At 41.4% G+C, this 13,971-nt stretch overlaps 1 protein-coding gene across 6 annotated transcripts in view; it reads left to right on the top strand.

Annotated features, from left to right (window-relative positions):
- The window catches only part of cher (filamin-A), a 754,003-nt gene that overhangs the window by 687,548 nt on the left and 52,484 nt on the right, over positions 1 to 13,971 (top strand). For all 6 annotated transcript variants that reach the window (XM_067140703.2, XM_067140704.2, XM_067140705.2 and 3 more), the window contains one exon: positions 919 to 1,158. In XM_067140703.2, coding sequence (XP_066996804.1) covers positions 919 to 1,158 — 240 coding nt within the window. The remainder of the gene's footprint in view (positions 1 to 918; positions 1,159 to 13,971) is intronic.

Consider the following 13,971-nt stretch of genomic DNA (forward strand, 5'->3'; position numbering starts at 1 on the left):
TGTCAAATTTCTCATGTAGGTTTTTCATTCTGACCTCTTCTCACATCTTCATTTCTCAGTCTGTCTTTCCTATCATACTTCTTAGGTATTTCATTTCGCTGGCCTGAATTCTACTCTCCTCCCTACCTGTCATTGTCCAGGTCTCAGCTGCATAGGTCAATAAGGTGCATAATACATTTTGTACGTTATCTCTTTACACTTCCTTTGTACTTCCTTATTCCAGACAACACTCTGGTAGAATGCATTGCCCTGTTGCACCCTCTTGCTAATCACCATGTCCTGCCTTGTATTCTGCATTAATTCATTTCCTAGGTATTTGAAACTGTCAATAATTTCAGGGCTTTGACCACCAGTTTTCACATTGCCTTTCCCTTTTCTCTCTCTCCTCTTCACATCACCATCGTCTTGCTTTTCTCTGCACTAGTTTTCATACCATACTTTTCAATTTTCTTGTTCAGTACATCAAGTTGTTTTTGTTCTTTGCTGTTCCACAATATTGTCTGCAAATGGTAATAACTTCAGCTCCCTATTCCCATTATCCTTCTTTTGTCTCCTTTACAATTTCATCCATAACCATTAGAAACAAAAGAGGTGACAGCACACACCCATGTCTTAATCCAGTTTCATTTCTAAACCATTCCATCTTTCCAACTGCCAATGCAGTTTTTGTACATTGCTTGCACCATTTCTACAGTTTGTGTACGCTGTCTCTTTTTGACCATGCTTTTCCAAACCTTCTCCCTGGGAACACTATCGTATACCTTTGTTGTATCTATGAATGTCGTGACCAGATCCTTTCCATATTCCCCATTTCTAAGTACTAGTATAGTTAATTTTTTAGTTGAAAATATGTTCAGTGTACTTTGTATTCATCAAAATGAGTGATTTTTAAATATTAGATGAATGTTTTGTGTTTAGGATCACCTTTCCAGTTCACTGTAGGTCCATTGAAGGATGGTGGAGCACATAGAGTGCATGCTGGTGGACCTGGTCTTGAACGCGGTGAACAGGGTCAGCCCTGCGAGTTCAATGTATGGACACGGGAAGCTGGTGCTGGCTCTCTGGCCATCTCAGTTGAAGGTCCTAGCAAAGCTGAGATTGACTTTAAAGACAGGAAAGATGGCTCATGTTATGTCAGTTACGTCGTTTCAGAACCAGGTGAGTTTATCTTCTACAGGTATTGTGTCCTCTCATTACTATTATCAGGGCAAATGAAGTATTAAATGTTGGAACTTGTGTAGTTCAGTTTTCCCACTGCAAAGTGGTGCTAGTGTCAGTTTGTCTTGATGTGACTGCATACTGTAATATGAAATGGCTGGAGCTTGTTGGTGCTAGATTGCTAGACTTCTGTGCAAAATTTAAATACAGATTAATGCACCTATTATTGGATGTTCAGTACAACTCACTGAACTACTCTTTGCAGAAAGAAATGTTAAAAAAATGTGATGCAGAGTACACACAATTGAAAATGCTCCTCTCCAGTTGGAAGAAACTATAAATACTTTTCTTGCTGCTTTAGAAGGTGAACTAGACTTTGCCTCTCTTCATATTTCCTTCCCCCCAAAAAATAAATCTGGAATAAATGTAATAGAGTACCATTTCTTGTAAATATAATAGCAGATTATCCCCTGTAAGGCACATATTTCAAAACACTGAAGTTCCTACATCATGTCTACGAGGTGTATGCATAAGTCTTTTTCGGTTTCACTAAGAGATGGCACCAGCGAACGGTATGCAACATATGAATTTGACCCATACGTCAGTTTGTTCGTCTGACATTAACCTACCAACACACACAAGTTGAGTCTGCCAAACACTAGTGTCTGTGGTGTATCGTTTATTGATCATGTTCACGTTTGTGCCTGAAAAAGAACATTTGTGGCACACATTGCTTTCCTTATTTAATCAAAAGAAAAAGGCTGTAGAAAGTCATTATTTGCAGGTAGAAACATATGGTGAACATGCCCCATCGATTAGAACATGTGAGACATGGTTTCGACAATTTAAATATAGTGATTTCGATGTGAAAAACCGTGTGCACTCTGGTAAACCACAAAAGTGCAAAGACGAGCAATTGCAGGCATTACTGGATGATGACCCAACTCAAACTCAACAGCAATTGGTACAAGCATTAAATGTGTCACAAGAAACAATCAGCAGACATTTACGAGCAATGGGGAAGATCAGTAAACTCGGTAATAGGTGCCACATGATTTGAATGAACGACAAATGGAAAATCGCAAAGTCACTTGTGAAATGCTGCTTCAATGCCATGAAAGAAAATCATTTCCGTACTGAATTGTGACGGGTGATGAAAAATAAATTTATTTTGAAAACCTGAAGCAGAGAAAATCGTGGCTGTCACCTGGCGAAGCCAGTCCTTCAACACCAAGGCCAAATTGCTTCGGCAAGAAGACCGTTCTTTGTGTCTGGTGGGATCAGAGCGGTATTGTGTATTATGAACTCTTGAAGCCTGGCGAAACCATGAATGCACAGCGCTGTGGCCAAAAAATGATTAATTTAAATCATGCGTTGATCGAAAGACGACCAGAATGGGCCAGAAGACAGGGCATTGTGATTTTGTTACATGACAGTGTACCATCTCACACAGCAAAACCAGTGACAGACAACTTGAAATCTCTTGAGACATCCTTCCGCACCCGCCGTACTGCCCCAACCTGGGTGCCGTCTATCAACTCTTCGCATCAAAGGGGCACGTACTTACTCAGCAGCACTTCAGCAATTTCGAGGAAGTTGGAAAATGGCTTGACGAATGGTTTGTCGCAAAAGGCAAGCAGTTTTTCTGACATGGTATTCATAACTTACCTGAAAGATGGGCGAAGTGTGTAGAAACCAATGGCCAATATTTTGAATAAACAAAAAATGAATTTCCCTTGAAAATTACGTGTTTTCTTTACCACAAAACTGGCAAAAACTTATGCATACACCTGGTACACTGTCTGAAAATATATAACCCCACAAAGCACCTTCTCCTTTTAGCTCATCTTCCAGCATCTAAACATTTCACCATGTCATAGAAGGTTAACGAAGGATATTTGAGGCATTTAGAGTCTCTCTATTAAGGCCACAGCCACTTCCTTCCCACTCCTAGCCCTTTCCTGTCCCATCGTCGCTATAAGACCTATCTGTCTTGGTGCGACGTAAAGCAATTGGCAAAAAAAAAAAAAAAAAAAATTGCATTTAGAGTCTCTATTGCCAATGCCCGATAATTTGGGAAATAAAACCCTGTTACATCTCAAAGGAGACACAGAGTTTCAGAATCACATTTTAATAATTTCACACACTCATTGCACAGTGTAATTTTCTTTGCTGCTGTGTCAATCAACCAGCCACATAAATAATACACTAGATTATCGCTATAGCTGAACTTATCGTTAACTGACAGATCTATGGGACTGAGGCCTGGTTCAATATCTGTCAGTGTAATAGTTTCCCTTATCTATTCATGAATATTTTCCTTTACCTCCTTACATCTATGTCTTTCATCCCATTTATGAAGGAAGACATCTTGTGGTCAGTAACAGCGAACTGTGAGTGAATTCCTTTCACTGGTATGCACATGGACTGAAGCAAGAGGAGGTGAAAAAATCTGTAGAAGAGGGGATGGTGGTTGTTTATATAATCCCTATATAGAACTAAAATGCCTTTCAGCAGGGTCTTCGTTTAATTTTGGTGTTAACCCTCTTAGAGTCAGGCGGTAGTGTTAGCACCAAAGCCAAAGCCGATCAGGCCGGCCTTTAAAAATCCATTCTGAAGTTGACAGTGCCATTTATATTGGCTGGTTTAAAATTCTATGATATACATAATTTTGTGATGACTTATAGTGATGTGCATACTTTTGTGGCATCCTGTAGTGAAGAGGCTACAAATTCTTGTGTGCCTGACCTTGCTTTGGCAGTTTTATGAGGGTATTTTAGCTTTCACAAGAGTCGTTTCCTTTGTTTAGTAATACCCCTAACCTGTCGGTAAGAAATTGCTCATTGTATTGAGTTGATTATGAAAGAAATATTTCTTCAATGGGTGTTGATGTCTATAAATTAATCGAGTATTTGTGAAGTTACCACGGATGATTTGTTATTGGATAGTGGTAGTGAATTTAGTTCGGAGAGTAGAGATAAGTGTCATTTTTATGTTAGTGTAAATATGCAACCATACTTCTAAGTGCTTCAGCAGTAGTGTAAAATGTAGAACAATGTAAAACAACATAATATATCTGGTCATAAGACTTCAGCTCAACGAGTGTTGGTGAGTAAAATTATCTTGTTATTCTTTTTTATTCATGTTTTTATTTTTCTTCATTCAGAGTAATTATTTTATTGAATTCTGTTCAGAAATAAGTGATCTATCATTACATATATTCTGTTGTATTACAAATGCTTTTTTCAAATAGATATTGAAACCAAAAATGAGAAAATGTTTATTCCTTGAAAACAAAAGCCATCACCAACTATAACATCAGCTATTAAAAGTTTAATTATTTTATAACCTAGAATAAAATGTTTATTCTATGTAGTCCACACATAGAAAATCTCTTGTCACTATTTGCCATACATCGATACATATATGCAAATTTTATCGGTGAGGAAATTATCTTGTCATTTTCCTTCTTTTTACTAATGATGTACACTGACTGACAGAGCAAATGCAACACCAAGGAGGAGTGGTTCGAAAGGGATGAAAGTTGGGGAAAAAACAGAGTCAGCACGGAAGAATAATTGATGTTTATTTCAAACGGATATGCAGGTTACACAATGCGCACGGCATCGACTCAGTAGGATGTAGGACCACCGCGAGCGGCAATGCACGCAGAAACACGTCGAGGTACAGAGTCAATAAGAGTGCGGATGGTGTCCTGAGGGATGGTTCTCCATTCTCTGTCAACCATTTGCCACAGTTGGTCGTCCGTACGAGGCTGGGGCAGAGTTTGCAAACGGCGTCCAATGAGATCCCACACGTGTTCGATTGGTGAGAGATCCGGAGAGTACGCTGGCCACGGAAGCATCTGTACACCTCGTAGAGCCTGTTGGGAGATGCGAGCAGTGTGTGGGCGGGCATTATCCTGCTGAAACAGAGCATTGGGCAGCCCCTGAAGGTACGGGAGTGCCACCGGCCGCAGCACATGCTGCACGTAGCGGTGGGCATTTAACGTGCCTTGAATACGCACTAGAGGTGACGTGGAATCATACGCAATAGCGCCCCAAACCATGATGCCGCGTTGTCTAGCGGTAGGGCGCTCCACAGTTACTGCCGGATTTGACCTTTCTCCACGCCGACGCCACACTCGTCTGCGGTGACTATCACTGACAGAACAGAAGCGTGACTCATCGGAGAACACGACGTTCCGCCATTCCCTTATCCAAGTCGCTCTAGCCCGGCACCATGCCAGGCGTGCACGTCTATGCTGTGGAATCAATGGTAGTCTTCTGAGCGGAAGCCAGGAGTGCAGGCCTCCTTCAACCAATCGACGGGAAATTGTTCTGGTCAATATTGGAACAGCCAGGGTGTCTTGCACATGCCGAAGAATGGCGGTTGACGTGGCGTGCGGGGCTGCCACCGCTTGGCGGCGGATGCGCCGATCCTCGCGTGCTGACGTCACTCGGGCTGCGCTTGGACCCCTCGCACGTGCCACATGTCCCTGCGCCAACCATCTTCGCCACAGGCGCTGCACCGTGGACACATCCCTATGGGTATCAGCTGCGATTTGACGAAGCGACCAACCTGCCCTTCTCAGCCCGATCACCATACCCCTCGTAAAGTCGTCTGTCTGCTGGGAATGCCTCCGTTGACGGCGGCCTGGCATTCTTAGCTATACACGTGTCCTGTGGCACACGACAACACGTTCTACAATGACTGTCGGCTGAGAAATCACGGTACGAAGTGGGCCACTCGCCAACGCCGTGTCCCATTTATCGTTCGCTACGTGCGCAGCATAGCGGCGCATTTCACATCATGAGCACACCTCAGTGACGTCAGTCTACCCTGCAATTGGCATAAAGTTCTGACCACTCCTTCTTGGTGTTGCATTTGCTCTGTCAGTCACTGTATGTTTGAATTTTTATTGTTATTATTTTTGTCATTCAGAGTAATTATTTCATAGAATTCTGTTCAGAAATACATTCACTATCATTATGTATATTTTGTCGTAAAGTAATTGATCTTTTCAAAATAGATATTGAGACCAAAATTCCGAAAATGTGCTTTTCTTGAAAATAAAAACTATCCAAAACTATCATAGGTTATGAATTTCATAATGGTCCGTATTGACAATGATCACCATCAAAGGGTAGAGAAGGGTCCACCTATTCAATACCTTTGGTAATGGTATCCACAACTATGATATCAACAATAAAACGTATTTGATTCTTTATATCACTGAATCAGTTGTTGCCCAGCTGAGTGGCTCAGACCATAAAAGTAGTTAGTGGGACGTAAATTAAACGACATTATTGGAATCAGTTGTTCATTCTAACGGCCGAGAGGATCCATCGTGCTGACCACACGACACTTCGTAATCTGCAGGCCTTTGGACTGAGGAGCGGTCGCTTGGTCGGCCATGGCCCTTCGGGGCTATTTAGTCAGTGTGTGGAGAATTTCTTGCCGGTATTTGCCATACATCGATAGATATAATGATGTGAATTTGAAAACGCATGTATTTCTGCTAAAAATGGCGTGGCACTTCACAGTAGCAGAGTGGAGGCAGATCCCTGACCTCTTCCAGCTGATCATGAACGGCCAACCAGATCGGTTCCTGGCTCCAAGAGGGTCGAAACATACTTTTATCCTGAAGACCAAATCTAGTGTGCTCTTAATGGCGACTCCAAGCCATTCTACAGTTACAGTAGATGCAAAAGTGTTACCACTATGTTGGATAACTTGAGGAACTCATTCAATGTGTTTTGATGGTTGTCATCACTTTGGAGCCCCAATAATTGGCCATTTCAAATCCATAGCATTGAAAATTTTCATATCACGTGTCAATATTTCTGTTGCTTCTCTGTTTTCGAAACAGTGCACACAAAGTTCTCTATAAAACTCCAGTCCTATCGTACCTGACCTGCTGAAAAAGCTGCATTGTCAACTTAACACTCATGTTCTGAAAACCCTTTGCAAACAATCAATCATTCAATTAATCAAACAATCAGTTACCAGCGGTCTGCATTTAGAGCTATTGCCCAGGTGGCAGATTCCCTATCAATTGTATTTGTCCTTCACATTATGATATTTCCACCTTTAAAAACTCCACCGCCGAGTTGAGTAGCTTGGGCAGTAGAGCGCTGGCCTTCTGAGCCCAACTTGGCAGCTTCGATTCTGGCTCAGTCCGGTGGTATTTGAAGGTTCTCAAATCATCAGTCTCTTGTCGGTAGAGTTACTGGCGCATTACAGAACTCCTGTGGGGAAAAATTCCAGCACCTCAGCATCTCCAAAAGCCATAAAAGTAGTAAGGGATATGTAAAATAACATTATTATTAAAAACTCCACCCAAGCTTGTTAATCTACTAATGTCACTCCATGCTATCTCTCCACTGACAGCTAGGAATGTACCGCTTATTCAAGTAGCTCATCTCTTTGCTCCCAGATCATTCCAGCCCAAAGTCTGCAACATTTTCATAGTACTACTCTTTTGTCGGAAATCGCCCAGAACAAATCGTCCCGCTTTACTTTGAATCTTTTCTGGTTCTCATATCAAGTAATCATGCTGTGGGTCCCATACACTGGAACCATAGTCGAATTGTGATCTTAAAGACTTATATACCCTCTCCTTTACATTCTTACTATAAACTCTAAATACTCTCATAACAATATGAAGAATTCTGTAACCTTTATCTACAGACTTGTTTATGAAGATCTTTCATTATATTAACCCCTAAGTACCTAAAATGATCCCTGTGAGATACATTTACCCCATCAACACAGTAACTAAAACTGAGAAGACTTTTCCTCTTGGTGAAACTTACAACCTGACTTCTCATCCCATTTATCATCGTACCTGTCCATCTCACAACGTTGTTGAGATCTTTACCGAGGATTGATGTGCCTACTGTCCCCTTTATTATACTCATATTTACTACCTGATACAAGACAGCCTGACATGTTGATGATGATTGCATATCAAATGAATGGAGAGTTGCTGTAGTAGCCTCTGTGTATAAAGGAAAGGGTGATAGACACAAAGCTGAAAATTACAGGCCAGTCAGTTTGATGTGCATTACATGTAATATTTAGGAAAGCATTATTTCTGATTGTATTAGACATCTTCTTCTTCTTCTCTTCTTCTTTCCCTTTGTGCCGTTAGGCATCGGGACATTTCAGCCATTTAGTAAAGTTTCTTCTGTCGTGCGCCATTCACTTAACCTCATCCAGGGTCTTCCCTCGCTTCCTGATCAGTCCCAAGATGTACTCCTCCCATTCAATGCGTGGTCTCCCTAGTGTTCTTCTTCCTGTTGGTCTGGCTCGCCAAACCTGCTTCACTTTCCTTTCATCTTCCATTCTTTCTAGGTGACCAATCCACCCCAATCCTCTCCTTTCAGTGACATCCATTACTGGTTCCTGCTGAAGCTCGTCTCTCACTGTGGTGTTTCTGGCAACTTTCCGCAAATATCTCATCTCAGCAGCAACCAAACCGCTCTCCAACTCTCTGCACCATACAGTTGGGTTGGCAGGTACACGGCATGCTATACCTGCATTTTTGTGTTTCTAATAATTTCTTTCTTCCCTATGATTGTGTTGTTTTTGCCATAGTAAACTTGATTAGCTTTTCTAATTCTGTTGTTTATTTCTGCCTCTAATTTTCCATCCTCTCTGAAAATGGTGCCCAGATACTCAATTTGTTCTACTTGCTCAATATCCTCATTGTTCCACTTGATCTGAAGCTGTACTTTTTCTCCTTTGGTGAACTGCATGACCTTGGTTTTGCTTGCATTCACTTCCATCCCACGGTCCTGGAAGGCATAAGCCCATTCAGTAAGAGCTTGTTGGAGATCCTCCTCTTCCCCAGCCAAAATCAGAATGTAGTCTGCATAGACCAAGAATTGGACATATATTTGTCTCGTGTTCCAGTTGCCAACCTTAATTCATTTAGTTCTTCTTTTACACTGCTTAATGACTTGATTCACGAAGATCGCAAAGAGGGCTCAAGCTGTCACCCTGCTTTAATCCCTTCGCCATTTCAAATTCCCTAGAGCATTCACCAGCTATTCTCACCACTCCTTGGACTCTCTTATACATGCTCCTACTGTGGCATAAGAGAGTCTTGGTTACCTTTTTGTCTTCAAGTGCTGCCCAAAGCTTTTCCCTGGGGACCGAGTCAAATGCGGCCTTTAGGTCGACAAATGCAGTTAGAACATCCTTCCCTCGACTAAGTCATTTCTCTATAATGGTTCTTAGTGTGTATATATGGTCGTGTGTTTGTTGACTTGGCCTGAAAGCATACTGTTCTTCTTCCAACTTTTTCTCTACTTCTTGTCTCAGCCTCCTCTCCAGTATGCGGGAGTATATCTTTCCGGCCACACTGGAAAGACAAATTGCTCGATAGTTTGCACAGTCCAGAGTGCTGCCCTTCTTATGGATAGGAACAAGAATGTTCTTCTCCCAATCCTTTGGAATCTTTTGAATGCTCCATGCTTGTTGGCATAACCTTGTCATCCATTTCACCACAGCCTCTCCCCAATACTTCATCAATTCCGGTGAAATTCTATCCCAACCAGCTGCCTTGCCCACCATCATTTCAGTGACAGCCTCTCTTACTTCACTCTGCATAATTGTCTCCCCTTCTTATAGTTCTTCTTCTGCCCCGTTACCGGCGTCATCTTGTGAATTCTGGTCTGCAAGGAACACATCCTCATAGTAAGTGCTCCATGTATCAAGGATGTCCTGTGGCCTCGTTTGGATCTTCTGGTTCCTGTCTTTAATGTTTCTGATTCTCTTTCCAGTTTTGCCTTGGAGGGATCTTAGTATCTTCCAAAATTTCTTCTGATTATTTCTGTACTCTGATTCCATTTCTTCACCAAATTCCTGCCAGTTCCTTTCTTTTGCATCTTGTACTTGCCGCTTAGCTTCATTATGTGCTTCAACATAATTCCTCCTGTCCTCTACCCTTCTTGTTCTCATGTACTCCTTACACCTTCCTTGACTTCCTCAGTCCACCATTTTGTTTGTTTGCTTCATGTGTTTACTGTAGTTTTCCCACAGACCTCATCTGCTACTTTGATAATATTCATCTTAAATTCCCTCCATCTCTCTTCCAAGTTCCAACCTCTCTCGGGTTCTTCTCTTTCTGTTTGCTGAAGTTTTTTCCCCAACTTCTGAACATAATTCTGCCTTACCTCTTCCTCCCTGAATGCAGAAATTCTTACTTTCTCAAATCGAACATGAGAGGGTGTGGGTGTAGCCTTGAACCTTGTTTTCATAACCAGAAGCCGATGTTCTGTACACATTTCTGCACTGCGGAAGACCCTTACATCTAGTGCTGCATAAGTCGTGTTCTTAGTGTAACAAAAGTAGTCAATGCAACTCTTTGCTCCTTGGCCTACTGCCTCAAAAGTTATTTTATGGATAGTTTTATGGAGGAAAAAGGTGTTGCCAATCCTTAGCTCATTATCAATACAGAATTCCAACATTCTTTCACTATTGGTATTGATGGTACGTTCTGCTCCATGTTGGCCCATACATCCATGTCCTCAACGTAACCTATTTCCAATCCTAGCATTCCAGTCCCCCATCACAATAACATGTCCACTTCTTTCTCTAGCTTTGTCTATAGCTTTTTGCATTTGAACATAAAATTTCTCCTTATCTACTTCTTGCATATATTCAGTAGGGGCATAGATCTGCACTAGTGCAATACTTTCTTATAGTTCCACATCCACTGTGATAAGTCTGGAGTTAATAGGTTCCCATCCTGTCACTTTGTTTTCCACGGCTTCGGACATAATGATGGCCACTCCTTCTTTTGCCCGTTCATTCGTGCTGACTCCTGAGTATCTCATTACATGTCCCTCATCCAAATTTATTTAGCCACTACCTTTTCTCTTGGTTTCGCTGACTCCAAGAATGGCAATCTTTTACTTTTCCATTTCTTTGGCTATTACTACCTCCTTCCCTGACAGCGAGGTCACATTCCAAGTACCAATTCTCATATACCTTTTAGCGCCGGGTTGTTCCCTTGTTATCCGTCCAGCTACTCTCGTGTTTCTATGAATAGTTAATTTCGCTCCACATGGGTTATTAGCCCTACAGAAGCTAGCATGATGAGGGGGCTGCCCTCTTAGCTGTCATGCCAGCCCGTTTTCTGTCAGGGTATCTTCCCTTAGCTTTTGAGGTCCACTCCCTATCTGCAAGGCAGCAGTTTATGGTTCGCAGTTCCTCTGCCTACTCCGCCATTGAGGTGTTTACAAGGTTCCTTCTTCCGCCTTCGTAGCCATTGAGTGCCAACTTCTGATGAATTTATGTGCCATTTCCTGCACAAAGGCTTCATCTGGCCTCCAAAAGGGGAACTCCTCTACCCGTAGCCATTGGTCCCTCTTCTGGTTGTCAGGTTTGGTAATGGCCGCCAGATCCTTGGCCAGACAGTCGCAGGTCACATACGGTAGCAGGATATTCCTGACCTGACTGGGTAGACATGTTTGTGAAATTAATAACTTGTTCGATAGAAGGCAGTTCAGGTTTAGGAAAGGTTATTCCACTGAAGCTCAACTTGTAGGATTCCAGCAAGATATAACAGATATTCTGGATTCAGGAGGTCAAATGGACTGCATCGCGATTGACCTATCTAAGGCATTTGACAGGGTAGATCATGGGAGACAACTGGCTAAAATGAGTGCAATTGGAATAGACAGAAGAGTGACTGAATGGGTGGCTATATTTCTAGAAAATATAACTCAGAGAATTAGAGTAGGTGAAACTTTATATGACCTTGTAATAATTAAGAAGGGAATTCCTCAAGGCAGTATTATTGGACCTTTGTTTTGTTATATATATTTCAATGATATGAGTAAAGAAGTGGAATCAGAGATAAGGCTTTTTGCAGATGATGTCATTCTGTACAGAGTGATAAATAAGTTACAAGATGGTGAGCAACTGCAAAATGTCCTCGATAATGTAGCGAGATGGGTAGTAGGGAATGGTATGATGGTAAAGGGGGTTAAAAGTCAGGTTGTGAGTTTCGCAAATAGGAAAAGTCCTCTTGGTTTTAATTACTGCATTGATGGCATGAAAGTTCCTTAGGAGGATCATTGTAAGTACCTAGGTGTTAATATAAGGAAAGATCTTCATTGTATATGATTGTAAATAAAGGGTATAGATCTCTGCACATGGTTATGAGGATGTTTATGGGTTGTAGTAAGGATGTAAGGGAGAGGGCATATAAGTCTCTGGTAAGACCCCAACTAGAGTATGGTTCCAGTGTATGGGAGCCTCACCAGGATTATTTGATTCAGGAACTGGACAAAATCCAAAGAAAAGCAGCTCGATTTGTTCTGGATGATTTCTGACAAAAGAGTAGTGTTACAAAAATGTTGTAAGGTTTGGGCTGGGAAGACTTAGGAGAAAGAAGATGAGCTGCTCAACTAAGTGGTATGTTTATCAAGACTATTACAAAAATGTTTATTAAGACCACATGTATTGTATTTAAAAGTTGGTCTTAATAAACATTTTTGTAATACTCTTAATAAACATCAAATTCAATACAGACCAAACATGAGAATTATCACTTGTAAGTGGTATGTTCCGAGATGTCAGTGGAGAGATGGTGTGGAATGACATCAGTAGACGAATAAGTTTGAGTGGTGTCTCTAAAAGGAGGAAAGATCACAATATGAAGATAAAGCTGGAATTCAAGAGGACAAATTGGGGCAAATATTTGTTTATAGGAAGGGAAGTTAGGGATTGGAATAACTTACCAAGGGAGGTGTTCAATAAATTTCCAATTTCTTTGCAATCATTTAAGAAAAGGCTAGGAAAACAACAGATAGGGAATCTGTCACTTGGGCAACTGCCCTAAATGCAGATCTTGATTGATTGATTGCATTTAATAACAACTCTCTGTGTACACACAAACAATATTATACAGTGTGTTGTGCCTACACAACTTTGCAAACGATGTTTGCGGCGTGTGGTGTTGAAATGTGGACAACAGAGCTTTAGAGATATTGCAGCACTTGTTAATCGACTCGCCCTGCTATTTTGATCAAAGTTGTTATTTTCAATTGTAAGACCATCATTACTTCAATTAATGTACATATTATTCTGATATATCATGAACAACATCTGGACTAACTGACAGATGATGGAATAATATGTTTTTTGACCATTTTAACTGGACTGAGTAGATCAGGCAGTAGAATACTCACCTTCTGAGCCGAACTTGGCAGGTTCAGTCCTGGCTCGATCTGATGGTATTCGAAGGTGCTCAAATACATCGGCCTCGTGTCTGTATATTTACTGGCATGTGAAAGAACTACTGGAGAGGCTCAATGAATTAGGATTGATAGGATTGAATTGATATTTCTTTGAAAGATAGTTCTAAGCCTTATGTTTCACTTGAAGTGTGTGGCTGTCACTTTGTAATATTTCCAGATGGTTACTGATAACCATAATATGTAAACACCGAGCTCGATAGCTGCAGTCGCTTAAGTGCGGCCAGTATCCAGTATTCGGGAGATAGTAGGTTCGAACCCCACTGTCGGCAGCCCTGAAAATGGTTTTCCGTGGTTTCCCATTTTCACACCAGGCAAATGCTGGGGCTGTACCTTAATTAAGGCCACGGCCACTTCCTTCCTACTCCTAGCCCTTTCCTGTCCCATCGTCGCCATAAGACCTATCTGTGTCGATGCGACGTAAAGCCACTAGCAAAAAAAAAAAAAAAATGTAAACAACATGATCATTAATACTAGGAAATGTTTAACAGTGTAATAACAAGTGTTGATTCCATGTGGTGAATCATGAATTTCTGAG

The sequence above is a fragment of the Anabrus simplex genome, chromosome 2, assembly GCF_040414725.1.
Source record: "Anabrus simplex isolate iqAnaSimp1 chromosome 2, ASM4041472v1, whole genome shotgun sequence".
In the NCBI taxonomy this organism is placed as follows: Eukaryota; Metazoa; Arthropoda; class Insecta; order Orthoptera; family Tettigoniidae; genus Anabrus; species Anabrus simplex.